The sequence below is a fragment of the Bacillus rossius genome (assembly GCF_032445375.1).
Source record: "Bacillus rossius redtenbacheri isolate Brsri chromosome 9 unlocalized genomic scaffold, Brsri_v3 Brsri_v3_scf9_2, whole genome shotgun sequence".
Classification (NCBI taxonomy): Eukaryota; Metazoa; Arthropoda; class Insecta; order Phasmatodea; family Bacillidae; genus Bacillus; species Bacillus rossius.
The window spans coordinates 7,111,269-7,138,238 of record NW_026962013.1 but is presented as its reverse complement, the minus strand read 5'-3'; the positions used below and the strand labels follow the sequence as shown (position 1 = coordinate 7,138,238).

Sequence of the window (26,970 nt, the reverse complement as noted above, 5' to 3'; positions counted from 1 at the left end):
CGGCGTAATTTCGCATCCGGATTCCTCATTTGTTCCGGGAGACGCAGAGCTGAGGCAGAGTTGACTCCGGGTACGCAGGGAGGGAGTTTGCAACTCGCGCTTTGTTTGTCTTCGGTGTTCAGTTCTGGCGCGGGCCCTGCCGCGCCGTGCCCCGGCCAAGGAGGATGTATATGCTGGGTGGGTCAGTGCTCGCCCGACCAACTTTGGCTGCAGGTAGGGACCGGAAAAATTCGCGGATTCAATGACCTCTAGGATAGCCTCCATTATCCTCTGCACTTCTCAACTAAACACGCGTGTTCATTGGGTGCTAAATTGTGAGGCGTCTCCACTGGGTAGCTTGTGATTCGACGCTTCTTCGGTCGATAGTCTCTCATTGGCCCAGAGAGCTCCAGTTAAACCGCGAGCCAATAGCAGAACCGGCAGAATTGTACACGTGTTTGAATTTTTCCCTATCACGTAATGAATCCGCGAATTTTTCCGGTCTCTAGTTGCAGGTTCCATCGCGGGTGCTAAAGAACGTCCGTGGAATTTTTTTTCGCCGCGGCTGTGTGATGAAACATTTAGCATCGTTTGCGTTTCATTGCAAATACATGTCTACTGTCGGCACAACAATCACAGCCGTCAGGTGCAGAAGCAAACGCGTCCTGCCTGGTCTAGTCAAACAGAGCAATGGCTTCTCTTGCAGACGGACGCCAAATACGAGGGAGCAATCGCTAGAGACCGGAAAAATTCGCGGATTCATTTATTGTTATGCTAGAATTCAAACGCATTTACTTTCATACTGCGTCTGTGATTGGCACACAGTTTATCTGAAGGAATCTGAGCCAACGAAAAACCTTCAACCACAGAATTATCGAACCGCAAGCATCCCAGTTGACAGGTTTCACAAGTCAGTAGCCAATGAGCAGGTGGCATTTGCCCGGGCATGTACGGGATTATGGAGTCTATCCTAGAGGTCACTGAAACCGCGAATTTTTCCAGTCCCTAGCAATCGCTGGCGCAGGCATACGTTATTGAGTCTAATAAGCGATCAATTTTTTTTTCGCAAAAGAAACGAATATTTCTAGCAAAAGTTGAAACATATAAATTACCACTTGTCTCCAGGACAGGTCTTATAATTTGCAGCTGAACAATTTATTTTTAGTTGCATATAATAGAGTGAAAATTAATTAAGAAAAAAAAAACCAAAAGTGTCTGGATCGTTATTAATTGAAGAAAAAAAATACAGCCACCTTTCACGTCTGTTTGTACGTCATTATTTAATGAATTTCCTATCTGCACAGAAAAAAAAAATATTTGTACTTTTACAAATGATTCCTTTGGAAACCAGTTCCAAGAAATAGTTTGTAATACTACAAGAACGATAAAGTAAATTTGTACAAACGCATGACTATGGTTATTTTGGCATCTATGAAATACGTTTTTAGAGATAATACTGAGTATTTCTTACAAAAAATTGGCGAATAATTTTACATTTTAGTTGATGTTTCATTCAAGCATAATTTTTATAAAACATGGGGAAAAAAAAGAATATTCAACCACATGTTTGACTTTATTTTGTTTTACCGTTCTTATTAATATGCACAATTAATAGTGAAACGATATTCAGGGAACGGTTTTACAAATAACTTTAATAATTGGGGGTAGTGGGGCAACACAAAGCATAAATGTCAGGGTAAGAATTCGAACCGTATTTTGGCTGATTATTTACGTACGTTGAGTTTTGTCCGTTCTATGCCAGCTGCATTTTTTTTACAATAATCTCTCCTTTTCTGGTCCTTAATGACCCAAATTTCTAGGACATGAATTACATTTTAGGATATTTAGACATTTTTTGGACGCTTTCGAATGAAGTCTAGGACTAAGAGATGATTCATTCGTTCCTTTTAATATAAAATTGTTTTATTTTGGGTTCCATTTTAAATATTTATCCGAATTGTTGATGTGATCGGATTTAAATAAAAATTGTTTTTTTCTATATAGGTCGACAATGTAAAACAATTTGGCAATATTTCTGAAAATGTAATGTCAGATATTAACCTATCAAATAGTTTGGACTATTTACCAAACAAATATGGTTAAGTTCATTTTGCATTCTACGTTTTCTTACACACGTGTGGGAGAGACACCGTGTATGTATTGAAAATGACTTCCGTTAGCTAACATGTTTGGGTAATCCCGCAAATAATTTCGGGGAAAAAAAAACTGGTTGTTTATCGCTGGCGAATACAAGTGTCGTTTGTTTACGCTAATCCTCAACATTCACTTCAAACAATAATTTGTCAATAGCCAGGTGGATGTCTTTTAGTTCCGTGGAGTTTAATAAGAACTCCGCACTGCAAGTTATTAATAAATAAACGACGGGCGTCCATCCCCTTCAACCCTGAGATTTTTTTTTGCTTCTGCGCCTCGAGTGTTCCTTTTTGTTCCGCGCCATGGCAGACGCGACAGCCAATCACCACTCGCCCCGCGAGTTGTTCCTCCGTGGGCGGAAAGGGCGGGCGAGGGGCGTAATTAAACCGCACTCCACGGGAAGGGCCGGGGGGGGGGGTTGCCTCGAGAGGGGGGAGAAGGGAGGTCTCGGGCACAGAACAGGCACGGATACAGACGCGCTCGTGCGTAGGCCGATTTACACGGTACGCTTCTTTTTAACAGCTCTCCTACTACGGCCATGTACTTTTCGCGGAAAGATTTCCAGACCATGCGTATTTGACACTTTTGTAGCATTGTCTGTTTTTCTTGGCACATGTACGAGGGCTGTTTTTTTCCTTCCAACTTCTTATGGGCTGTATAAAAAAAGACAAATTTACATAACATTAAGTATAAATTTACGCCCAAACGTTCAGCAGGGTCTTACTTATTTTTCTACACAATCGCCAAAACGACTGAGGCATTAGTCATATCGTGACACAAGCTTCTCGATGCCTTGTTAGAAGAAGTTAGCTGCCAGTGAATAGAGATACATAGGGACACATGTATTTCGCGATTTCATTTCATGTCAAGGTATTTCACAAAACACTGTAGCTTTTCTCTTGTGGTTATTGGCTGAGGTCGGTGAGATGTGTAGTCCCGCTCTTGACGGGGCCAATGAGAATGTGGTCACCGTATGTACTGTACCCTCACAATTTGCCATGACTCTTAGAAAAACCTACAGTGTTTTGTGAAATACCTTGACATGAAATGAAATCGCGAAATACAGGTGTGTCTAGAGATACAGGGCCAGCGCCTGGACTGCCTCTCTCTCTCCCTCACAACGCCGCTGTGAGGCGGGTGGACTAATCACAAGGCGCATTCTGCCCCACTGTTCGCATCTCTTGTGATAGGTATTGATGCGGGAGCCAGTGCGTGTACAAGAGAAGGGTTGTATGGAGCTATTATATAATATTTTTGGACAAGCCTGTTTTTGAGGGTAGCCTCTAGGCTAACCTTCTACGGAATATTTTTTTTTTAAAACGATGCTTGATAACTTATATTTAGGCTATCTGAAACCCTTAAATGTGTATTTTAAATTCCTAGATAAAAATTGCAAAAATAAAATCTACTGCTGAAAGATCCTAGATAGTTTATAATTACTATCTAAGATTTGTTTAAAGAGAAGACTAGTCTTTAATTTGGCAAATCCAGTGGCAATAAATAGAGTCATTCTTTAGACATTTTGTGCTAGTTAATGAGGTTAATGATGATGATGATTATTATTATTATTATTATTATTATTATTATTATTATTATAGGGGAAGTGTCCTGTGTTTCTCTGACTTCGCCCTTGATTTATCAGCCACCGTTTTGACTCAGCATTTCTCGTTTATCTTTTGATGATAGTAGCCGACCAATCTCTTGACGCGAGCTTTAAAGTTAGACATGTTCAGCTTCATCGTACAATTTTTTTTTGTTTGTAAATGGAACATAAATGTTCATGTAAAATTACAGATATTTGTACATTTGTACATTTACACCAAAACAACTGTATCATTACAAAATAGTGTTCGCAGTAATACTGGGTCGGATTTTTACCCGGACATTTTGCTTTGTGTTGTTCCAGTACCTCCAATAGTTATTTATTTGTAAACAACTCCTTGATTAGATTTCCAGTATTAAATGCGCAAATTATTAAGCATGATGCAAACGAATAAAGTCAAGTGGTTGAAAATTTGATTATATTATTTTTTCCAAGGTTTAAAAAAATGCTTGGACGAAACATCAATTAAAATAATAAAAATTATGCACCAATTTCTCGTAAGAAATACTCGGTATTATCTCGAAAAACGTATTTCATACGCATATTGTACAAAGTTACAATATCTTTTTTTGTAGTATTACATATAAATTATTTCTTGGCAACTGGTTTCCAACGGAATATTATCTTTGAAAGATTTGTGCAATAGGAGTGCATGACTTGATGTAAGCTTTTGGACATACGCCATTGCTAAGCACATGTATGTCTGTAGAAGAAAACTACAAAAAAACCCAAAAGACAAAAACACAAATCAAGCAAAAAATTGCTGTTGTCAACAGGATATAAACACCACATAATATTCCATAACAGGAATATGGTCAACAAACATAAAAAAAACAAAGAAAAGTGGACTAAGAGAACGAAAAAAAAAACCACAAATGATGACAGCACAAAAATATTGAACCCAAAAAAAATTCAGCACGACAGTTAAAACGAGACAAAAACACGACAAAACGAGAAAGACGAAACAAACACAATAGTTTTACAAAACAGAAACAAACGACGTTTCGGGAACTGCTATCTGATATTCCAACGGAATCTTTTGTGAAATTACAGAATTTTTCCCCCCCGTGTATTGACCACTGAACGCCATGGAATAAAAGAAGCGAATTAAGAAGCCTGCCCAAAGCCAACAAAAGCAGCATCGAGTAAATCACCCTCCCCCCTAACCATCACTCCCACTACGTCAGATGTACGAAGCACGCTCCTAAGACGAGCGTGAACAGTGATCTACATTCTTCACCAAGCTTGTAGTTACGTGCGTACGCGTCAAAGTTAAAACAATCGCGTCCCACACTGACATTCACAATCGATCACAAAAAGCGTGCGCGCGTGGACCACGTATGAGTTAATAGCTAGAGACCCGATAAAATCGCGGAATCAATTCGCGATATCATAAAATTGAAATAGTTGTACACCAATGCTGCTTCTGCCATTGGCTCACAACTCATCTTCAGGACTCTGGGCCAATAAGAAACACGTAACCAAATATGTAACGAATCACAGGCTACTACGTTGGAACGTCTCACAAGACAGCAGCCAATGAGTGGGTGACATTTTTCCGAGTATACATAGAGCTGTGGAGTTCATCCTAGTGGTCATTGAACCCTCGAATTTTTCCGGTCCCTATTAATAGCTTAATATTCATGCATGTGCATTGTGATACTCTTCTCTTCCACTTATTGAGTATATTTATCGCAGAGGTCATTTTGACATGAAAACTTTGTACAAGAAACGATTAACATTATTCGAGTTGAAACTTTGATGATGTAGTAAAAACGCAAAGTTAGTATTTAATAGTTTATTTATAACTTTTTAAATAAGCTAGTTTATAGGTTCAACAGTAAGTCTATCTGTATTTGATGGTTCACAGTGTAGTCCTGGGTTCGGTCGAAGAAGCGAAATAATGATAAAACATCTCTCTGTCGGCAACGAACCGTAAAACGCTGTAAATAAAATCAGTCTGCTCAAAAAATCTTTATGAATAAAATAATTAATTTAATTTTTTTTTTTTTTTTGCTATTTGAAAAGTTATTTGCCAGCATTATTAAGTTTGATTCATATTGAAGAGTCGGTTTATTTTTCTTTTTAAATTCTCTGAACGGACTGTTTCTATTCACCCCGTTTTACGGAACCCCGTTACTTCCCACGCGGCTTGGCCGTCTCACGAAGAAAGAGAGAGTGGGAGAGAGAGAGGGATAGTAGTCGAACGTGCCTCCGCCTGATTGGTTCATATTTCCAGTTTGTTTGATCGAGAGATTCTCGGCGTTCCGGGATTGGATCGGCGGCGCCGTGGTTGCATTGCGACGACGAGGGGTGAAAAACGTGAAAATCTCTCTCTCTTTCTCTCTCTCTCTCTTCCTTTCATCCCGATCTCCTCGACCCTTGTCCTTCCGGTTCCAGCGTGCAAAGAGAAACGTTCGGCGAAAGGTCACGCCCACTTCCCCCCCCCCCCCCCCCTTACCAACTCCCATCATCTCCGAGAAAATAATTCATTTCGCTGGAGATTTCGTTCCGCTGAGTAGCGCGAGAGAAGTGCCAGGCAGCCGTCTGCGAATGTATTTTTTGTATATAATTTTTGTTCCCCTTTTTCCCCCTTTCGAACGCCTTGTTCTGTGTGGATTCAAAGGGAGGAGGAAAAAAAAACACCAGCTTTCGTTCGGCATTTTTCACCCGCCATCTTCCTCGCGGAATATCTCTCGCTCTCTCTCTCTCTCTCTCTCTCTCTCTCTCTCTTCATCTTTCTTCACCGCTCCCTCGGGGCGGACTCTACTCTCGGCATAAAGGTCGCACGGGCCGCCTCGAATGGCCTTCCCCGACGAGATAAAAGCCTCGGCGGGGAAATAAAAAATTTCTCGTCACGAATTATGAATCCCCGAGTCTACCTCGCTCTTGTTGAGTTCTCGTGCGTTGTAGAGGGGGCTTGGGAATTAACGGCTCATTTGGAGCGCGGGAGATTCGAATACTTTTTTGGTATTTACATTTTTAACCTATACACAGAGACCGGAAAAATTCGCGATTTGAATTACCTATGGGATAGACTCCATGAGCCTCTATGCACTCGTTACTTATTTTTTTGAAGGTTTTTAATTGGCCCAGAGTCTTTCAGATAAACTGTGGCCCAATCAGTCAAGCAGCAAAAAGGCAGACGTATTTGGATTCTAGTCTATCGCGAAATGAATCCGCGAATTTTTCAGGTGTCTACATACATCTAAAATAAATATTCGAATTTTTTTTTAATATACCAAGTTTTTAAAACGGAATAAAAAATAATTTCTCCTAGCCCCATACAGATTTTGAACCCATATAGATTCCTAGCCCTATACAGATAGTCCTGAAAATTTGTGATCGTGAATTTTTAATACCTATGAAAATACTAATTTGTAAAAAATATTAAAAATAAGAAAAGCGTGGGACGCATGCATGTTAGGAGTGTAGGGATAAGCTGTCCGTTCAGTAAAACTCACAACCACATTAGTTACATGAAAGCTGGTTTGAATAAATTGCTGTTTTTACGACCCCCTCCTCTTTTTCAAGTGAAACTCCTTTGCAGCAGGTATAACAAGATCGCAGCCCTCAGAGGGGAAAAAACTAAAAAAAATATTAAAGTGCAACGACAAGAAGTGGGGCACTCGATGGAATCACAGCACACTTGCATACTTGCATACTCGCCTACTATACTGTCTCCCTCGCACACTTGCACACATTGATTTAAGTCCTGTGACGCGCGTGGCGGCCACAAAACTAAACTAAACAGTTCAACCAGATAGCCGCAAACATAATCGTTTTTTTTTTTGACTTGACAACGTCTAATAAATCAATGAACGCCGGCTGCACGCACGAAAAAGTGTCCCGTAACGCATATTGTCCCTTTACGCTGTGTCCCGTTACGCTAATTGTACGCTTGCCCCGCATCTATCTCTCTTCCACTCGATTGGAACAACCATCGACTTGACTTTTTTGAGGCACATTAAACTTGAAACACTCCCATTCGTTTCCTTCTTTTCCTATCATCGTCCTATCCTTAACAGAATAACACAGATTGGAAGAAGCTAAATAGCAAACATGTACCTATAAAAGTTATAGTTAAAATAATCTCTTCGTTAAAGTAATAAACATATAATTAATTAATGAGTGCAAATAAAAGTAAATTTATCAATTAAATTGTAGATTTCATTTCACTCCTTTGTATCCTTACAAAATAGTGATAATTCAATAAAAATGATTCAATTTTATTCATAAAAGTATGCAATCATTTCATCAATGTTTTGTTATGACGTCACGTTAAACTATCGTCCGTAAACAACTTTACAGACAACCACTTTTTTATATGTTTAACATCTTATCCTCCTGGTATGCGGCATTCGGCAGGAGAGATTAAATGAATTCGACGAAAGTCGCGGGAAACGGAAATGTGTAACAACCGCGGTGCTGCCATCCGTGGCGGATGATGTGCGGACCAAAGTTCACAAAAAAAAAAAAAGGAAAAACTGCGTAGTAATTACTCTTGAATGAATTTTAACAAGATGGGCAGTATTTTAGTGAAATTCATTGTCGCAAATCAGGTCAAAAATCAAAGGTTTAGTATTTTTTTTTCCAAGAATTTTTAGCTTTTATCGTAGCCGTTTCATTATGTGATTTAAAATGTCGCTCTGCTAATCAAATGATTCGATAGTCGACAGCGTACTCGGCATTATTTTTAAGATTTCTACGTAAAAATTTCGTGTCCGAATTTCGTATTATAAAGTGTATTCGTAACATGACAACACATGAATTTTTATTCGTTACCGATGTTACAGAAGCTACACATATCTGGCGAGTACTGAAAGACTCACAATTTTATCCTATAATATTTTTAAAAATCTTCCTCCGTTGAAGAAGAAATAATGCACTAAGAGATTTTTGTAGAACATGACATGATGCCACCGATCTAAATATTACTGTTGAAGTCATCCCCCAAAAAAAAAATGTGTACCATACTAAATTACAGTGACTTCACAGAGGAAATTATTTGTAGAAGCCAGTGACTGTTAAATTCAGGCACTGGATTGAATTAAAAACTATGCGTTAGCAGAGCCAAATTAGAAGATAATTTTTAGGTAAATAATTAATGGCTGATAATTTTTTTTAAATTGCTATGTCGTGTTTCAGCTCCTATTCCAATCCCTTAAAATACAATTTTTTCAAAACCCTAGCGGACTTATGAGACGTCCTGTAGGTACATCTCCTGTGTCAGGGCGGCGAATAAGAATATAATATCTAGAGACTGGAAAAATTCGCGAGTTCAATGACCTCCAGGATAGATTACACGATCCTCTGCCTAATTTGGCAAACGGCGCCCGTTCATTGAGTACTGAATTTTGAGGCGTCTCAATTGGGTAACTTGTGATTGTATACTTTGATTGATTGTCTCTAATTGGCCAAAAGTCCTACATATTAACAGTGAACCAATAGCAGAAACAGCACAACGGTATAATTATTTGAATTTTAGCATTTCACGAAATGAACCCGCGAATTCTTCCGGTCTCTAATAATATCCCATTGACGTCCTGTCAGTCAGGTTGCAAGTTAACTGCTGGCACCCGTGTACTCTGCGTGCTATCGACACAACAACACGCCACGTACACCACGGGACACGCGCGCGCCAATGAAAAGGCCTGATTGTTGCCCCTCCCCCCCCCCCCCCCCGAGGGTGTTCGGAAATCAAGTCTGGCGTCATTGGTCTCCCGGTAGCGCCTGGTGCTTTCTCCCGCGCTGTCTGCCGCGGGGACCATTAATCTTCCTTCGCGAACATTCCCGGCCTCTTCACGGGCGTTGACTGACTACCCGTGCGAAACTCATCCGCGTACTGTGTTTCGCTCGTTGTAGTCAGCCGCAGAAGGAAAAAAAAAAAAAAATCGCAGGTGAAGGTGGAATATTTATCTGATGAGAAAGTGTTTGCAAATGCAAAAAAAAAAGAAACCTACCGAAGGAAGTTTGACCCCCGTAATCTAGTATCTATAATAATGAACAGAAAAACAAAATCGCGGATTAAATTAAAATTTACGATAGACTCCACCGTCATAAGCGTACATGAGAAAATACCCCCCCTCCCCCCCGTGGTGGGGGGGGGGGGAATGTTTAGGAGGAATGAAAAAAATTCTAAATTGGAAAATGTGTATTAAAAAGATATTTTATTACTTCCTTACTAATTTCATAATGTCTGGTACCCTAATATTTTTCGACGTCTGGTACCCTTATTCTTTTAGTCTAACCCTCTAATACTTTTAGTTTATTTTCCTATTCTTCATCTATGATACAATAAATCTTTTTTTTTTGATACCCTAGTTTTTTGTTTGATCCCATTAATCTATTTCCCTATAATTATTTTTGGCAGATAGGTACCCTATTTTAGTCCGAGCCACTAATTATTTTTATTTTATTTTATTTTATTTCTAGATTATATTTTTAGTAACTATAATAATTTTTGTCTTATCCCCTAATTATTTTTTTTGCTGATCATCTAATTCTTTTTGTTTAATCCTCAGATCTTTTAGTCCTAACTGCTTATTCTTTTTCTCAAATATTGCAATTATTTGACTAAAACCTTTATTATTTATTTCTGATCCCTTATTCCTTTCGTATGATCCTTCAATTATTTGTGTCTGGTTCCCTAATTCGTTCTGTCTTAATACCCCTGATTATTTTTGTCTGATCTAATAATTTTTGTTTATACCACGAATTATTTTGGTCTGATCCCTAATTATTTTTGTATAATTTCCATACTATTTTTGTCTGACCTCTTTTTTTTTTGTTTGCCTGATCGTTTGAATTTTTTGTTAGATTTATTAATTCATTTTGTCTGAACCCCCCCCCCCTTTTTTTTTCTTACCCCTTAAATGTTTTGTTTGATTCCCTGATTCTTTTTGCCCGATTACATAATTATTTTTTCTGCTTTTCTAATTGTTTAGAATGATCCACTATTTGTTTATCTGATCCCTTAAATATATTGTCTGATCCCTTAAGTATATTGTCTGATCCCTTAAGTATATTGTCTGATCCCTTAAGTATATTGTCTGATCCATTAAGTATATTGTCTCATCCATTAAGTATATTGTTTGATACATTACGTATACTGTCTAATCCTTTAAATATATTGTCTGATCCCTTAAGTATATTGTCTGATCCCTTAAGTATATTGTCTGATCCCTTAAGTATATTGTCTGATCCATTAAGTATATTGTCTCATCCATTAAGTATATTGTTTGATACATTACGTATACTGTCTAATCCTTTAAGTATATTGTCTGATCCCTAAAGTACCTTGTGTGATCCCTCAAGTGTTTGGTCTGATCCAACAACGATGGTCGCCTGCTACGTGAACGAGGCGCCGAGGCTGGACGTGTGTGTGTTGCAGGCGTGTCTTCCGTCAGCTCGGCCACCAGCTGCAGCCAGGCCTCGGGCAAGTCGCGCTGCGCTGGGGGGTCCCGCCTCGGCTGCCCGCGCCAGCCCACGGGGTCCCTGCGCCGCTCCCAGGCGCAGGCCATGAAGGTACTCTCTCCTCCTCCTCGCTCCAGGTCGCTGTTGGTGTTGCTGCGCCGACAACCAACCAGCTCTCTCCTCCTCCTCCCCGCTCCAGATCGCTGTTGGTGTTGCTGCGCCGACAACCAACCAGCTCTTTCCTCCTCCTCGCCGCTCCAGGTCGCTGTTGATGATACTGCGCCGACAACCAACCAGCTCTCTCCTCCTCCTCCCCGCTCCAGATCGCTGTCGGTGTTGCTGCGCCGACAACCAACCAGCTCTTTCCTCCTCCTCGCCGCTCCAGGTCGCTGTTGATGATACTGCGCCGACAACCAACCAGCTCTCTCCTCACCTCCCCGCTCCAGGTCGCTGTCGGTGTTGCTGCGCCGACAACCAACCAGCTCTCTCCTCCTCCTCCCCGCTCCAGGTCGCTGTTGGTGTTGCTGCGCCGACAACCAACCAGCTCTCTCCTCCTCCTCCCCGCTCCAGGTCGCTGTTGGTGTTGCTGTGCCGACAACCAACCAGCTCTCTCCTCCTCCTCCCCGCTCCAGGTCGCTGTTGGTGTTGCTGCGCCGACAACCAACCAGCTCTCTCCTCCTCCTCCACGCTCCAGGTCGCTGTCGGTGTTGCTGCGCCGACAACCAACCAGCTCTTTCCTCCTCCTCGCCGCTCCAGGTCGCTGTTGATTATGCTGCGCCGACAACCAACCAGCTCTCTCCTCCTCCTCCTCGCTCCAGGTCGCTGTCGGTGTTGCTGCGCCGACAACCAACCAGCTCTTTCCTCCTCCTCCACGCTCCAGGTCGCTGTCGGTGTTGCTGCGCCGACAACCAACCAGCTCTTTCCTCCTCCTCGCCGCTCCAGGTCGCTGTTGGTGTTGCTGCGCCGACAACCAACCAGCTCTCTCCTCCTCCTCCACGCTCCAGGTCGCTGTCGGTGTTGCTGCGCCGACAACCAACCAGCTCTTTCCTCCTCCTCGCCGCTCCAGGTCGCTGTTGATGATACTGCGCCGACAACCAACCAGCTCTCTCCTCCTCCTCCTCGCTCCAGGTCGCTGTCGGTGTTGCTGCGCCGACAACCAACCAGCTAGATTTGTTTTTAACCAGAAATCCCCTTCCTTTTTCCTGAATCAGGGACCGTTCCAGGAACACTTTTCGGGGTGCAGTTTCAAACCACGATAGTTCAGAGCCTTGGACCAGGTTTTTCCGTTACAAATTTGTGGTCTCAAATGCCGAGCTTTGGTATCTTCCTGCAACTGTTGACGGAACGATACTTTTAACACTTGAATTTCAGTACTGAGGAAAATATGAATTTAAACTCCGAAATAAAAAAAAAAACGTAATTAATAAAATTCAGGCTCGGGACTACAGATTCATAACCCCCGCCTTCTTGTTTTTTTGTAACCGCGCTTGACCTGGACACGCGCTGTCCACATGTCCTCGCTGCCGTTCTTCACGTTGTCGTCAGTGTTCGCGCGATGCTCTGCGCAGGGTGTCCACAAGGAAAAAAATATTTCATACCAACTTAGGCGAGAAAAAGTACTAGATTTGAAAAAAAAAAAGTATTAAATTATAATTTGTTATGGTTTTAACAATTTAGGAAGGTATTATGAAATTGCAATGCTCTAACCTAAATATCACACCATACACACATACAATAAATAGTTTTTAAAAATAATTACGCCTAATAATAAAACATACTGGAGTTACTGTAATATTATTATAAGTATTAAAGAAAACAGTACTAGATCTGAGCGTAAATGTACTAGACCACTAAAAAAACTTCTAAAAGTACTAGATATAGTACGAAAGTACTAATTGTTGACACCCTGACTCTGCGGGCGATAGCTGCGACTGCTCTCCAGAGCTGTGTCCGATCCGAGGCGGAAGCAATATGTCGGATCCAAGATGGCGGCCCCCGGCAGAGAAAACAAGATGGCCACCATCACGTCATACTAGCCGATGTAGTAACTTATCTACCTTGGAATTAGTGTTTGGCAGGTCAGTCTGTCGGTAGCTTCCGTGGAAGAAGGATCTGTCGCCATTTTTAATCGAATGATCTCACCGGGTTCGAGAAAAAAAACACTCCTTGACAAAAGTACGTTTTTATCAAAATTTTATTTAGTAATTGTTTTATAAATTTAAATTTTTTTCCCATTAAAATCAGATAATAATTACGAATTTTCAATATGGCGAATAATTTTCCAAAATGGTGGAATCTTATTTTTGTCAAAAATTTAAGTTTTTATTTTTTAATTTGGGATTATTCCTGAATTTCTAACTTAATATTTACTGATTTTCATGTTGGCGGCGAAAATTTCAATGATGGCGGTTGAGTTTAAAGTCATTATCTAAGCAGCTTAGGGTGGTTTGCTCATGGGGAATTTTAGCCGCTTTGGGGGATTTTCAAGCCTCTGGCTGTTTGGAAGAATAAAACGGGAAATGTTCCTTCAAAACGGGAATTTTTCCATCAAAATAGGGAAATTTATAGAAATTTTGAGTCAATTTTGAGAAAATATGACACCAAACATGGCCGCCATGACGTCACAAATGGCGGTCGGCACCACAGGCACTGGACCCAGGACCCAGCAGTATATACTACTCTCGTCTAATATGTTCTATTCATATGTGTTCCATGTGCACACAAAAATACATCGTATAAGCATAAAAAGAAAGTAGATAAGTTTATTTTTTGAAAATACTATTGGTAATGTTAATATTTCGTTTTTACTGCTAGTCTACTCGACTTAAACGAGTAACATCGTAATAAGAAGTAAAAATCTGATAGGCCGTAGAAAAATCGATCATTCTCACCTAAATAATAATAATAATAATGAAAATTGATTTAAAAGCAAATAGAGAGTAAAGTCAGTCTTCCCCCCCCCCCCCAACTCCCCCACCCGTACAAACACCCACATACACTCCGAAATGAAATTCTGCGCGTGCTCTTGCTACTGAGGTTCTGTTATTTTCAAAACCTCAGAAGCCTCGTTTAACTGGGAGGCACGAGATAACCCCTCCCCTGAATTCGCATCCGGGGCCGTTACGGCTTAAATGAAAATATTCTCCGGAGCGTCAATGTGTGGAATATGTATAGTATCTCTTATCAAAGAAAAGTAATGACAACGCTAGTATCGGCTACATTCAACGATAGTTACTGTCGAATCAGTGAACTTCATTCCTTAAATAACCGTGGTTTCGTTTACTCTATAAAACAGTGTTATACTTTGTAGTTTATTTCGTCATAGTTTAGTAATTTTAAGCGTTTTTTATCTTTTTTTTTTCAAAAAATAAATTTGGCACTGTTGTTTGATTTTACTGTTGAAATTACATTCTAAATGAACATGTAAGTATGAAGACAGGAAACAAACTCCTTTCTTTTGCTTTCCTCATAAATTGAAAGTTTATCATCGCGGGTGAAAGACCACAAACTATTGTTTGCTTCAAACCGACGTTAAAAGTTTTGCTCCCTGGAAGTTGTTCCTGCGAATGGTGTTTGAAATCCGCGCAGGCTGTAGTTACTCGGAAGTTCAAACTCGCGCTAATGGACGGGGCGGCGGCACAAATATTAACTTATTGCGTCGCGTCGCGAGAAAACCCACACTGTCACTTGCCGTTTCGGCCGGTGGTTTATCCATTCATCAGAATGCTCCGGAAACGCAAATAAAACTCTGCATCGAGTGATCAGTAGATACCTGCAAAATTCGCGGATTCATTCGGTGATAGGCTAGAATTCAAACACATATACCTCTTAGATAATTTTGCTATTGGCTTAGCTACTGTTCATCTGGACGAATCTCAACCAGTTATAAACCCTCAACCAAAGAAGGATCGAATCACAGACAAACCAGCTGAAACGACTTACAAGTCGGCAGCCAATGAACTTGCGTTATTTGCCCAAGTGTACAGTGGTATGTGCAGTTGATCCTGAAGGCCATCGAAACCGCGAATTTTGCAGGTCTCTAGTGATCAGTTATTTCAATTTAAATTCAGAGATCTTAACTATTCAAGGTAACGGTTTTTCAACAAAATGCAAAAATGACACCAAACACGTTAACAATTATTCCCTGAGATGTTTCCCCATTATTTAGACGGTGCAAACGTACTCTGAAAAAAAAAAATGTTAACCCGTAAAATTACGAAATGTATCGGCTTCAAATGACTTTCTACAATGACACGGAAACAGAGATGATCACGTAAACGGAGACGGAATTCACAAAACGGAGTAACTACAATGGCACGCAAGCATACATGGATCTGTACGGATCAGTTCGGCAATGCTCAGCTATTCCGTTTACGTCAATCCGTGTGACCAACAGAAGCCCCATAGTATTTGTCCGCGGTTGTAGCCATGTTTGTTTACGTTCTAAACAAGTGAAATATTGGGTCAAAAAAAAAAAACTTCTAGTGTCCTATCATTACTTTGTGTTTGTTCGCGGATCTCAATTTTTTTTTTGTCGTAACCGTGAAGTTCAATCACATTGGTTGCCGGCTGAAGAATTTACGTAATATTTCGGTTAAATGTTACATCATGCTATTGAAACTTTTAAAAGGCCTGGAGCAGTCGGTGACGTAGGCACCGCCTGCGGGGTGCTGCGTTATGCATCCCGCAACACTGAGCTGTTCTGCGCGTAGCCTACACGCCACGAATCCGGGGGCAATGCCCGAACAACCAGACGGGCGATGAAGCGAGTGGTGTAAGCTGTCCAGCTCTTCAGGGGCAGTCAGCTCGACTAGCACGGCCCAGACGAGGAGGAACTGACGGGCCGGGGTCTCGTGTCCGCAGCTGCGGCTGCAGGAGTACAAGGAGCCGGTGCGCAGCTGCAGAGACCCGCCGCCGGAGAAGCCCCGCCTGCCGCCCATCAAGGAGTTCCAGCGGGAGTTCCGCGCGGGCAAGGAGCGCACCAGCTCGTCCTCCTCCACCAGGATACGGTGAGCGCCTCTCTCTCTCTCTCTCTCTCTCTCTCTCTCCCTCCCCATACAAGCTCGTATTCCTCCACCAGGCTTTGAATATATATATATACTGTATAGAAGTCGCGAGTGGATAGGATTTACTCTACGTTTTTCAGGAGCGTATGATGAGCAGCTTGGGAACTTCACCGCTGCAGTGCGCTGCCGTAACGCCCTGTATCGTCTTTAGGTTGTTATTTGCACGTTAGAGCGCAGCACTGTCGCCCGCTGTCATTCCCCCGCACCCCCTACTCATCATTCACTGCAGCTCAAGGTCGTTCAACGGGAGTTTGTGCGTCACAAAACTGTAGGGATGAGAGGTGGGGTGGAGGGTGGGTGGAGGACAACGCATGTTTGAGGGAGGGTGGGGAAGGGGTGTTTGAAGAGTTCGACACTTGTCCGCTAGGAACCACCACAAGTAGATGCCCTAGAGATGGTGGCGATTGCGGCGGTGAATTAACCAACTACCTCAAACCGTATTAGAAATTTTAACCTGGACTGGCGACTTCTAACCAGGATATGGTGAGCATCTGTCTCTTTCTCCCCTTATCCCTCCCTCTTTCTCTCTCCCCCTCCTCTACCTTCCACACACAACAACATGGCAACAAGAAATTCGCTGTAACTCCAATAATATGACGAATATTACAACCGTTTGAACGTGTTATAACTCGCAGGAGTAATACCAAAATTTTTGTCTGAATACATTGTTGATACGACCAACCATGACTGCAAGGGGTTTAATAAACAGGGGTTGATTGACAAAAAAAATATTCATAATCCCCTTAGTGGGCACACTATCAAATCCATTCAAATAGTTAGTTAACCTTATAAATATTATCAAATCTTCTGTCAGAAATAATTTTTGTTACAACCAACCATTTGTGCAAGAGTTGGATAAAGAAGGGTTACAATACAAAAAGAAATTAATTATTCCGTTAGTAGGAATACCATTAAATCTGTTCACATTGTATATCTTAAAATTTTTATCCAAAAACTTGTATCTGAAACAATTCTTGCTAAAACAAACAATTACTTCAAGGGTTTGAAAAACCTGGGGTTTGGAAGAAGAAAATAAATAAAACTTTACTACCATGTATTATATCGAATTATTGTTTATTTATCTTCCACTTTTTAAATATTGTTGATAACTTTTGTTTAAAGTAAATTTTTTGTAACAAACCATTACTGCAAGTGGTGAAAATAACAAGGGTAGAAACACAAAATGTCATTACTTTTTAAAATAGATATTACTATCAAATCCGTTATATATTGTAAAACTTCTAAACTGTATCTAAAACATTTGGCTCAAACAATTTATATTGAAACGAACTATTAAAGTGAAAAATTAAATCTTCTGTAGTATCAAATTCATCGGAATTTATTTTTAACCATTTTAATATTACCTTAAAACCTTTGTCCAAAATAAATTTTTATACAACCAAGTATTAGTGCAAAGGATGAAAAATAGTGTTTGAAGGTCAAAAATAATTACATAATTACCTAAGTAGGCATAATATGAAATTCGTTAAGACATTCAATGCTGGAAACATTGAGTTAAAAACATTCAGAATATTTTCACTGCATGGAATTTTTAAAAATGTTTAATCGATCTTTTTTGAATAATTGTTGTACATATAGGATTTTTATGAACATTCAGTTCTTACAATGTTCCAGAAGTTTATAGAAGTTTTTAAAAACGTTTTCAGAGGAAATAAGGTACTTCGAAATCTATCTACGCCTGTAGGCTGTGCCGAAAAAAGTTTTTTTTTTAAATTCAAACGCGACCCAACTATACGTATTTATACCTAAATTAAGACATTTTTGACGTGTGAACGTCTAATAAATCGATGAACGCCGGCTGCACGCACGAAAAAGGTTTCCCGAAACGCACATTATTCCTTTACGCTGTGTCCCGTTACGCTCATTGTACGCTTGCGCCACATCTATCTCTCTTCCACTGTTTCGTCGACTGTTTATAAAGTGAAGTGAAAAGTTAATGTGGTTTTCATTGCTTATTACAACAACAATTGCGGCAATAAAGGTTAATTATTCTTGCATTTTAAAAATCTGATTACTAGTATAATTTCAAGTATTTATTCTTTTATTATTAAAATAAAAATGATTCAATTTTATTATGCAATAATATGCAATCATTTCAATAATGTTTTGTTATGACGTTGTCACGTTAAACTATCGTCCGTAAACCGACTTTACAGACAACCAATTTTTATTTTTATTTTTGTAGGTTATCAAGCGAACAAACAGGCTTTGTCAGCTGAGGTAATTTTGAGACGTAATAAACCAAACAAACCTATCGTGCGGATATATTTCCAGGTGGTTTTATACGTGGCGTCGAGGAACTTGTGGGTAGGTGCTTGTAACGGAACCGGAAGCCATTCAAAGGCTCCGTGCTGTTCCGACGAGCTTGCAGCGGCTGTCAAAACACCGATGAAGCCGTAGGCGTGATTGTGTTGGCGAGTGGGTGAAGGGAGGGTGGAGGGGGTAATGGCCTTGCGGCGCCCTATCACGTTTCAGAGAAGGCGGGAGCGACCTGGAAGTTCCTCTGACGCCCTGAGGGGAAGTGCCGTACACGCTTCACCGCCGGTATCCGTTCCCCGGTATAGCGTGTGGCGAGTTAACTTGTCCCAGATTCCACAGCTCTCAACACATCGCACGAAACATTCCGCGTATCTTTCTGCCACTCTGATGTTCCATCATCTAGAGGTGTAAATGTAACAATTAGTATTACTATCGTATCGTTACGTTACTCGTTACTTCTGATACCGCATAACATGCTATGTTATGTTGCAGCAACGAATCGAGGCGTATTGCGTACGCGTACGGTATGACGTCGCGTAAATAATAATAAATAGAATATAAACAATTAAAAATATTTGATAATTAACAGTTTTTGTTAACCAAGAAACAATTAAATCTCATTAGAGCGGCTTTATTATATTATCTATTTTAAGATAAGAACAAAAAACGTAAAAATACGCGATAATAAAAAAAAACAAAAACGTACATATTTCTAATTTGTAAAAAATACTTTCTTACGTTGTTTCTGTTCCAATCTCAAACTTTGTCTACACATATAATACCTTTAATAAACAGTAAAAAACTTGGACGACGAATTTCCAAATTATACTTTACTTAATAAACAAACATCGTTCTTTGTAACGTAAATTCATCGAATATGCGCGCGCATGCGTAAAACATACGAAAAATGCGAGTAACGAAATGTAGCCGTGTGTAAGGTTTCGTTACTCGGTACTAGATGGCGCACCCGTTACTCAGTACCGAATACATACGGTTTGCTATAGCTCTACCATCATCAGCACTGGCAAGAGACTTCATTTGAGTGTCAAGTGTCCGGCAAACAGACATCACGTGACATTTGGGAAATGGGTTTCACTTCTGAGGCCTGTTACAAGTTCTATGAGACAGAGCATATGTACATATTTCTAGTATTGACTCGCATAACTGAGGGTCCTTTGGTTTCACGAAGTCTGCCCATTTATATTTATGTTTTTTAAATAAATGAAACCTACTATACATAGGCTATACTTACACATATTCGTTGGGGCATTTTTCTTTGGACAATTTATTACAAAATACTGTTTGCTAACCGGTTAAAGAGAGGTTTAGAGGTTTCTTTTAAGCAGGTTGAACGACATTTGTACTTCAAAGATAATATGTATACACAGCCTTTGTAAGATTAACGTTTGCTTGAAGTCCTACACTATAGAATGTTTAGGAATATTGTAGAAGGAAAATTGATGGAAGCCAACTGGATCACCAAATCACGGAACCAGCAGTTATACCTACAAGTAAAAAAAAAAGGCAGTAACTCAATTAGAGGGACTGCCAATGCTTTCGGTCTTGACTTTAAAATTCTTGCTGCTTATTATTGCAAAAACATTAACGCTCAACGCTCTCAGGAACGTGAGAATGTCAAAGTATCAAGTTATAAATGTGACATAGTCCTAGATTATGTGGTGGCACTACTCAATGAAGCAGCACCACATCCTGCTGTGGCACCACACCATGATGACGCAGCACCACATTCTAATAAGCTGCCTGACCACCATGAGTCAGCGCTGATGATTCACATTTCAGCAACATTTTTTTTTTTTTGGAATGGCACATTCCGCTATTAAGTTTATAGATGTCAACCCTTCAGGGTGGGCGATTGAATAAAACTTTTGTATATGTACTACACATTTCATTACGTGTTTACTTATTATAAATTAAACTAAAAGTTGTATAAAGCTTCCATAAAAAAGAGAACCGATTATCTAGTGATTATAATATTTTTATTTTTATTAATCTAATTCACTAAATTGCATATTAAATGTAGTATGGCTTGTATCATAAAATTTGTTCACAATATGTCATCGTAGAAATTGTGTTTTTTTTCTTTCACAGCTCCAAATAAAGATTATATATAAGATTGTGTATACTTGCCCCGTAATTTGTGTAAACTTACCCGGCAAGTTTTATTCCACTATTAGAGGTAATATTAATGGAAATTCAAAATTTGTCTATAATATCCTAGAGGATACTTAATATCTGCGAATAGTTTCAGGATGAAATGTTGTAGGAAAAAATTTAAAACAACGTAAATCCGTGTTAAAACGCCCCGGTCTCCACTACGTAGCAAAGTGTTTTTTTTTTATATATATATTTATAAGCTGTAGTGTAACTTGTTTAATATTGTTGTCAGGTTGTCACCACCGCACCTGGGGAGGAAAATATTCTGGAAAATAATCTGGTTAGTTCTGTAAATTAGTCTGAGTTACTCGAATTTTCCGTCTGGGAGCATTCCCACTCGAATCGAGTCGTCCCCGCTCGGCCGGCGACAGTCATACTTGTGGAATTGCTTATTTCGCGCTTCATTTCCCGCGGCTGGGCTTATCTCAACCGTCACCCGAGACTGCCGCCTACTAGTCATCCGGGTGATTATATTTCTCACGGCGGTCCGAGGGTTCGAGGCGCTGTCTGGCGGAGATAAACCGCACTAACGGTGCAACGCGCGAAGGACTCACCACCTGCAGCAGCAGCTTGTCGAATTGAATTAAGATTCTATTTCATTTGTGCCTGATGACGGGAACAGATGTCAGTTCCCGAAACGTCGCGTGTGTTTGACTTGGTCAGCCTAATGTGTTTGTTTCGTCTTTTCGTTTTTACTTGTGTTTTTGTCTCGTTTCAACTGTTGTGCTGGCTTGTTTCTGTTTTGGAAAACTATTGTGTTTGTTTCGTCGTTTCGTTTTGTTGTGTTTTTGTCTTGTGCTGAATTTTTTTTGGGGGTTCAATTCATCATTTTTTTTTTTTGTTCTCTTAGTCCATTTTTGTTTGTTTTTCTTTGTTTGTTGACCATATTCCTATTATATGGTGCAGGGACGTCGGAACAGAAGGGGGGGGGGGGGGCAGCAGGGGCGAGTCGCCCCGTGCTGTTATGCATGGGGGGCGAGAGTAGCTTTTAGTAGCTTTAGTAGTTTTTCCCAGAATAAATGTTTGGTCCTAGTAGTATTTTTCTCAACCAGTAACAAACGTTGCATTGGTGATCACATTGATTAGAATATCAAATTTATGATTGTCAATATACTGTAAAATGATTGCAAATCCCTAGATGGTATTTTATTTAAATTGTACTACATCTGCTGTCAGAGTAGTATTTAATACAAACTACGTCATCAAATTCTTGGAATGGTATATTTAATATTTTGGTTGGGTAACTCATTAAAGGCACAATTTTGCATCTAAAATCCCAAATTTTTCCGGGGGAGAATTTTTGCTTAGTTTGTGTTTTTTGTAGTTTTCTTCTACAGACATACATGTGCTTAAGCAATGGCGTATGTCCCAAAGCTTACATCAAGTCACTTGATACCGTGATGTTTCCCAGGAAAGCCCCCTCTCTCTGCCATAACCAGCCACCAAGGCATCACCGCGGGTCCCCGTTCATGCAGCATCGGTGTTGTTTGTTCCAGATGCGCGCAGAAGATAGTGACCCAGTTGGAAACCACGTCGCCCCTGCAGAAGCCCACCACTTCATCCAGCTACTTCCGGTCGCCTCTGAAGCCGGTCAACAAGGACGAGAAGAGGAAAGGAGACAAGCGTAAGGAAGAAAAGAAGGAAGAGAAGGAGCAGCTCATCGAGAAGAAGAAAGAAGAAAAACAGAACAAGAAGCTGGAGAAGAAGGAAGCAAAGAAAGAGGCAAAAGCCGAGAAGAAGGAAGAGAAGAAGGATGCCAAAATAGAGAAGAAAGAAAGCAAGGCTGAGAAGAAGGAAGCGAAAAAAGAAGCGAAAGCTGAAAGGAAGGAAAGCAAAAAGGAGGCAAAAGCTGAAAAGAAAAAGGAGAAAAAAGAAGCAAAAGCAGAAAAGAAAGATTAAGAACAAGTTGTTATGAAACCCAAGAGTGAAAACTCTGAGAGTTACTATTTCAAAAATTGTACATATGTGGATAGGATGGTCTGTAACAGTAACCGATATAAATAGAATAGCGCAAATGGTTTGTCATAAATCACTCATCGGTGTGCGTTAACCTGTGGAATGACACAGTGGACAGCGAACTATGCGACAAGAGTAATTTTGTACGAACGGCACTCATTCCTCATCTCACATATGATCACAGGTTTGTCTGTTTCCTTTTGCATGCAATTTGTCCTCCAGAGATTTACATACCTTGCATAATTTGTGACTGGGTTGACTCGTTTGAAATATACATGTACACACACAGCTTATATGCCAGACAATTCACTACCCACATTTTTATACATTCCTGTAAGTCCAAAGACTACTTTGATTATTACATTTGAGTAATTTTCATCAAACCGTGCACAAGTACGAAACTGTGTTAAAGTTGTTTACGTGCTGGCTGTTATAAAAAAAACTTTTTCAGTTTTTTTTTTTTTAAAAAAACTATTACCATTTGGACAACAATTGTGGACTGGTGTAATATTTAAGAAGGTTGAAGTTTTTCCCATGAAATGTTCATTCATTTTCTCATTTTGGTTACCTGATAACAATAATCTGTCTTAATCGAGGTATAAAATCATGAGAAGACAGCGATGTGTGAGGGGAGGGGGGGAGTCCAATTCATAAACAATTGGTTACAAAAGCTGGTAGTTAGACAGGTGTACCTGTTGTTTCACTGGTTAGAAGCAGGGTCGTCAAGAGGCAAATGACATTGTCGGATCCCCTCCCTGTTATTTAACATACATCTTTTCCATATCCATAATTTTAAAATCGTCTATAACAATCAAATAAATGTTACTGTGGCCATAACTGTAAATGTTATCTGCGTGAATTATATTAATCTCGAAAATCAGCCAAGAGGTCTGGCTCCTGGGTCCCCCCCCCCCCCCCCTCCTTCCTCCTTCTCAATCAACTTCTGAAATCTCGACAACCTTGCGTTAGAGCTTCTGAATAGTGAGAAAAAGGTCCGGCCGGTGGGAAAGATTTCCTTTCCTGAGTTCAGGACTGGGTTTCGTGTTTTCCCTCCAAGCCCATACTGCGGAAGGCAGTTGCGTACCACCGCCTAGTGAGCCCGTCACAGTGTGTCACCCCTCCAGGGTGCTCTGGGAATCTGAAACAGCCTCCAACCCATCATCAACATCAACTGGTAGACATATGTTCTTTGAATCATTCTTGCAATGGGGGAGATCGATTTAAAACATATTTATGCACATACATACGCCGTTGCTGGCTATCACCGTACATCATAGAGAAACCACAAGAATGGGCAAGAAAGATGAATACACAAAAACACACAGAAAAAGAATCCAATATCAGTCAATGTCAAATGTTAAATAAATAGGCAAGGAGAATCATGTTGAAGGAATTCTCCGAGATGCCTATTCATTTAACATTCGACGTTGACTGATTTTGGCTTGTTTTACTGTGTATTTACCTTCCTTGTCCATTTTTGTGGTTTCTCCAAGACATACCAGCAATGCCGTATGTCCATAGAAATGTTTTAAATCAGCTGGTAGACAGTTGAAAAGTGAAAATACGCCTAACATGATGCACCTTTCTAGCACTGGACAAGATATGCTCTAAGGGGTGTAAAATGATCTCATATTGATAAAATTGATGGCATGACCAGTTATTTTGATAAAAATATCACAAACTGGCTGAAGAAAACAAAAATTTAAGGAAGGAAGCTTCACACATGCAAAAATTTGGTTATTTAAACATGTAACAAATAAAAACCAGGGGGCAATCTTTGTAATAATTTATTATTTTTGTTATTTTAACACTTTTATAGCAGGTTTTAATTTTGTTAATGCTGGTCCTGTACAAACAATAATTTCATTTCTGTTTTATGATATATTTTTTTTCTGGACTGGATACTTGCAAACTCAGTCGTGAGTACAGTCAATCTTGGAGGGGACACCCCTACTTAAGCATAAGCGAATCAGGCAAACCTATTCTGAATCATCAGTATTTCCATAGTTTTCTTTAGTAGTGTTGTGAATAGTCTGTGAAAGTAGTTTTGGACTAAAAAGTTTTAAACTATTGGACATTGTTGTTACACTCGCCAACTGTGTGAAGACAGTTTACGTGAATCTCACATTAGCTTGCTGCAACCTCTTAAACACATTCATTTGTTTATGTCTGGTTTAAAGATTTTTTTTTTCAGGGTACTGTTAAGTTTTTGAATTCAGATGGTATTGTTAAACAAATTTTTTAATTAATTACAACTTATATTGGTTTAATTGTATAATATAGTACCTACCTTGCTTGCATTTAAAAAAACCTACTTAAATGATTGTTAAAAAAACTGTGTTCTTTTATTTCTGATGAAAGGTTATAACTATAAAGGTTATTTCTTACCTTAGGCATGATGCTGGTAGCTACAATTATATTTATATATAATAAAACAGTTAATACACTTTAAGCATTTTCTTCTGCTACTGTCTGACTTTAAAGTGTGATTTACCTGAGTTCTGTTAAGAAAAAAATTGTGATTTTTAATAGATGTGATATTTAGTTGGCAGGCAGTTACAAAGTTTAGAAAAGAATAAAATATTACAATGAAAGCTATTTTTAAGAATAAAGCTTATTTTTTACTAATGTGAATATTTTTTTATGTATATTTATATGTGATTTCCCGAGCAAGTCAAATTATGAAACTCAAAATACAGTGCATCCATTTCTTTTGTAACTGGAAAATTGGCTGTTGAAAAGCATGTTCAGTTGCAGCTTATAAGCATAGTAGAACTCATAATAAAATTTAAATAATGGTGATACTTTTAATCAGAATGTCAACTCATTCATACAGTTATTATTAAATTGACAAATAAAAATTCAGGAAAAAAATTTGACAAATATGAAATTACAAAAGCATACGTTAAATAAAATTGTTATATTTAAACTTAAGTTAGTAAGTTTTGAACTAATGGAGGCAATCTTTACAATGACTCATATGCATTTGTGTTAAGTTTTACTTTGCTGATTGTTTTATGCAAAATATTTTATTATTTTCAGTGGAAACTCAAATATTTATATTAATACTCATTAATTTTAGATTCTTCTTGAATGTTTGAGCATTCAGTACAAGGAACTTAAAACGTAAAATGGAACACGTTCCAAGATCAGTTACTTAATGAAACTACTGAAATTGGCTTTCATCATCTATGTAATGGCCAGAGCACAGAAAGAACTTTAAGTTGGTAGAGGCTTCAAGGAATTTTGTGGGCATGGAAGTGCTCGAATGAAAAAAAAAAACTATATTTTACATTTCAAATCAATTTCAGTTTTGTATAATACAGCTGTATTAACAATTTTCCAATTGAATGACTGTAAAGATACATTATTCTCATATTGAGAATATAGCTATGAAAATATTGTAATAAAACTAATGCACTGTGTAACATGCAACACTATACACGTTACACAAATCTTGAGTGATAATCCACACTTGGAATAATGTATTTATATTTCTGCATTTTACTTAACACACATTTTTTTTTTGGTAGAAATCATTACTTACAAACTAGTACTACTGTAACCTGGATTAAGAAACACTAATTTAAGCAGAACCATTTAAAAATAAATAAAACATTAATTTGATTCCAATTTCTTAGCATTCACTTTCATTAACTTTTCAGTACTGCACATCCCAGAAGAAAAAAGAAACTATAAGTTAATAATGCTGATATAATGATGCAGACATGACTCAAACAAATTTGTAAAATATATATTTTTTTTTGAATGACAATATTTAATCTGATGTTAAGTTTGATGATGTACAGAAGGTCTTAGTTTACACAAAAATTTATTTGTTGCTGCAAAAAGAAAAGCCATTAATAGAATATCACTACAAATTTTGAAAATGTATTTAGAGTCTAGCTACAAAAATAAAGATATTAAAAGAGAAATATTTGATAAGATGTAAGATGACAGATATATGTTTCTTCAAACAAAGCCACATTTCACATTACTTAAGCCTGGATGCACTATATTTTTTATAGTTTATATATCTTTTTTATCTCTAAATATTATATGTAAATCATGTTACAGAGCTTTTTCTCACAAAACTAGCATTGTTTCAGTTTTGCTGATTGGCAGTCTTGAGTCTTGACTCCTATTATACTGATGTCAGATTTATAACAGGAGTTGCAATCGCGGTAGCAAACTAGAATAATTTTATAAATGCAAGGTATGTTTGTTGGTTTGTTCTTCTTCAAGCAGCAATGGAGCACCGGATCATTATTTTTTCTTGCATAGAGATAGTTTATAGGCCAGAGTGTGACACAGGCAACTCTTTATCCCAAGAAAATGCAA

The 26,970-nt window shown here is 39.1% G+C and overlaps 1 protein-coding gene across 1 annotated transcript in view; it reads left to right on the top strand.

Annotated features, from left to right (window-relative positions):
* Positions 1–23,551, top strand: part of LOC134542847 (nucleolar protein 58-like) — a 171,683-nt gene extending 148,132 nt beyond the window's left edge. The window contains exons 4-6 of the mRNA XM_063387415.1: positions 11,130–11,263; positions 16,016–16,161; positions 22,170–23,551. Of these exons, the coding sequence (XP_063243485.1) occupies positions 11,130–11,263; positions 16,016–16,161; positions 22,170–22,572 (683 nt within the window). The 3' untranslated portion in view covers positions 22,573–23,551. The remainder of the gene's footprint in view (positions 1–11,129; positions 11,264–16,015; positions 16,162–22,169) is intronic.
* The last annotated feature ends 3,419 nt before the right edge of the window (positions 23,552–26,970 follow it).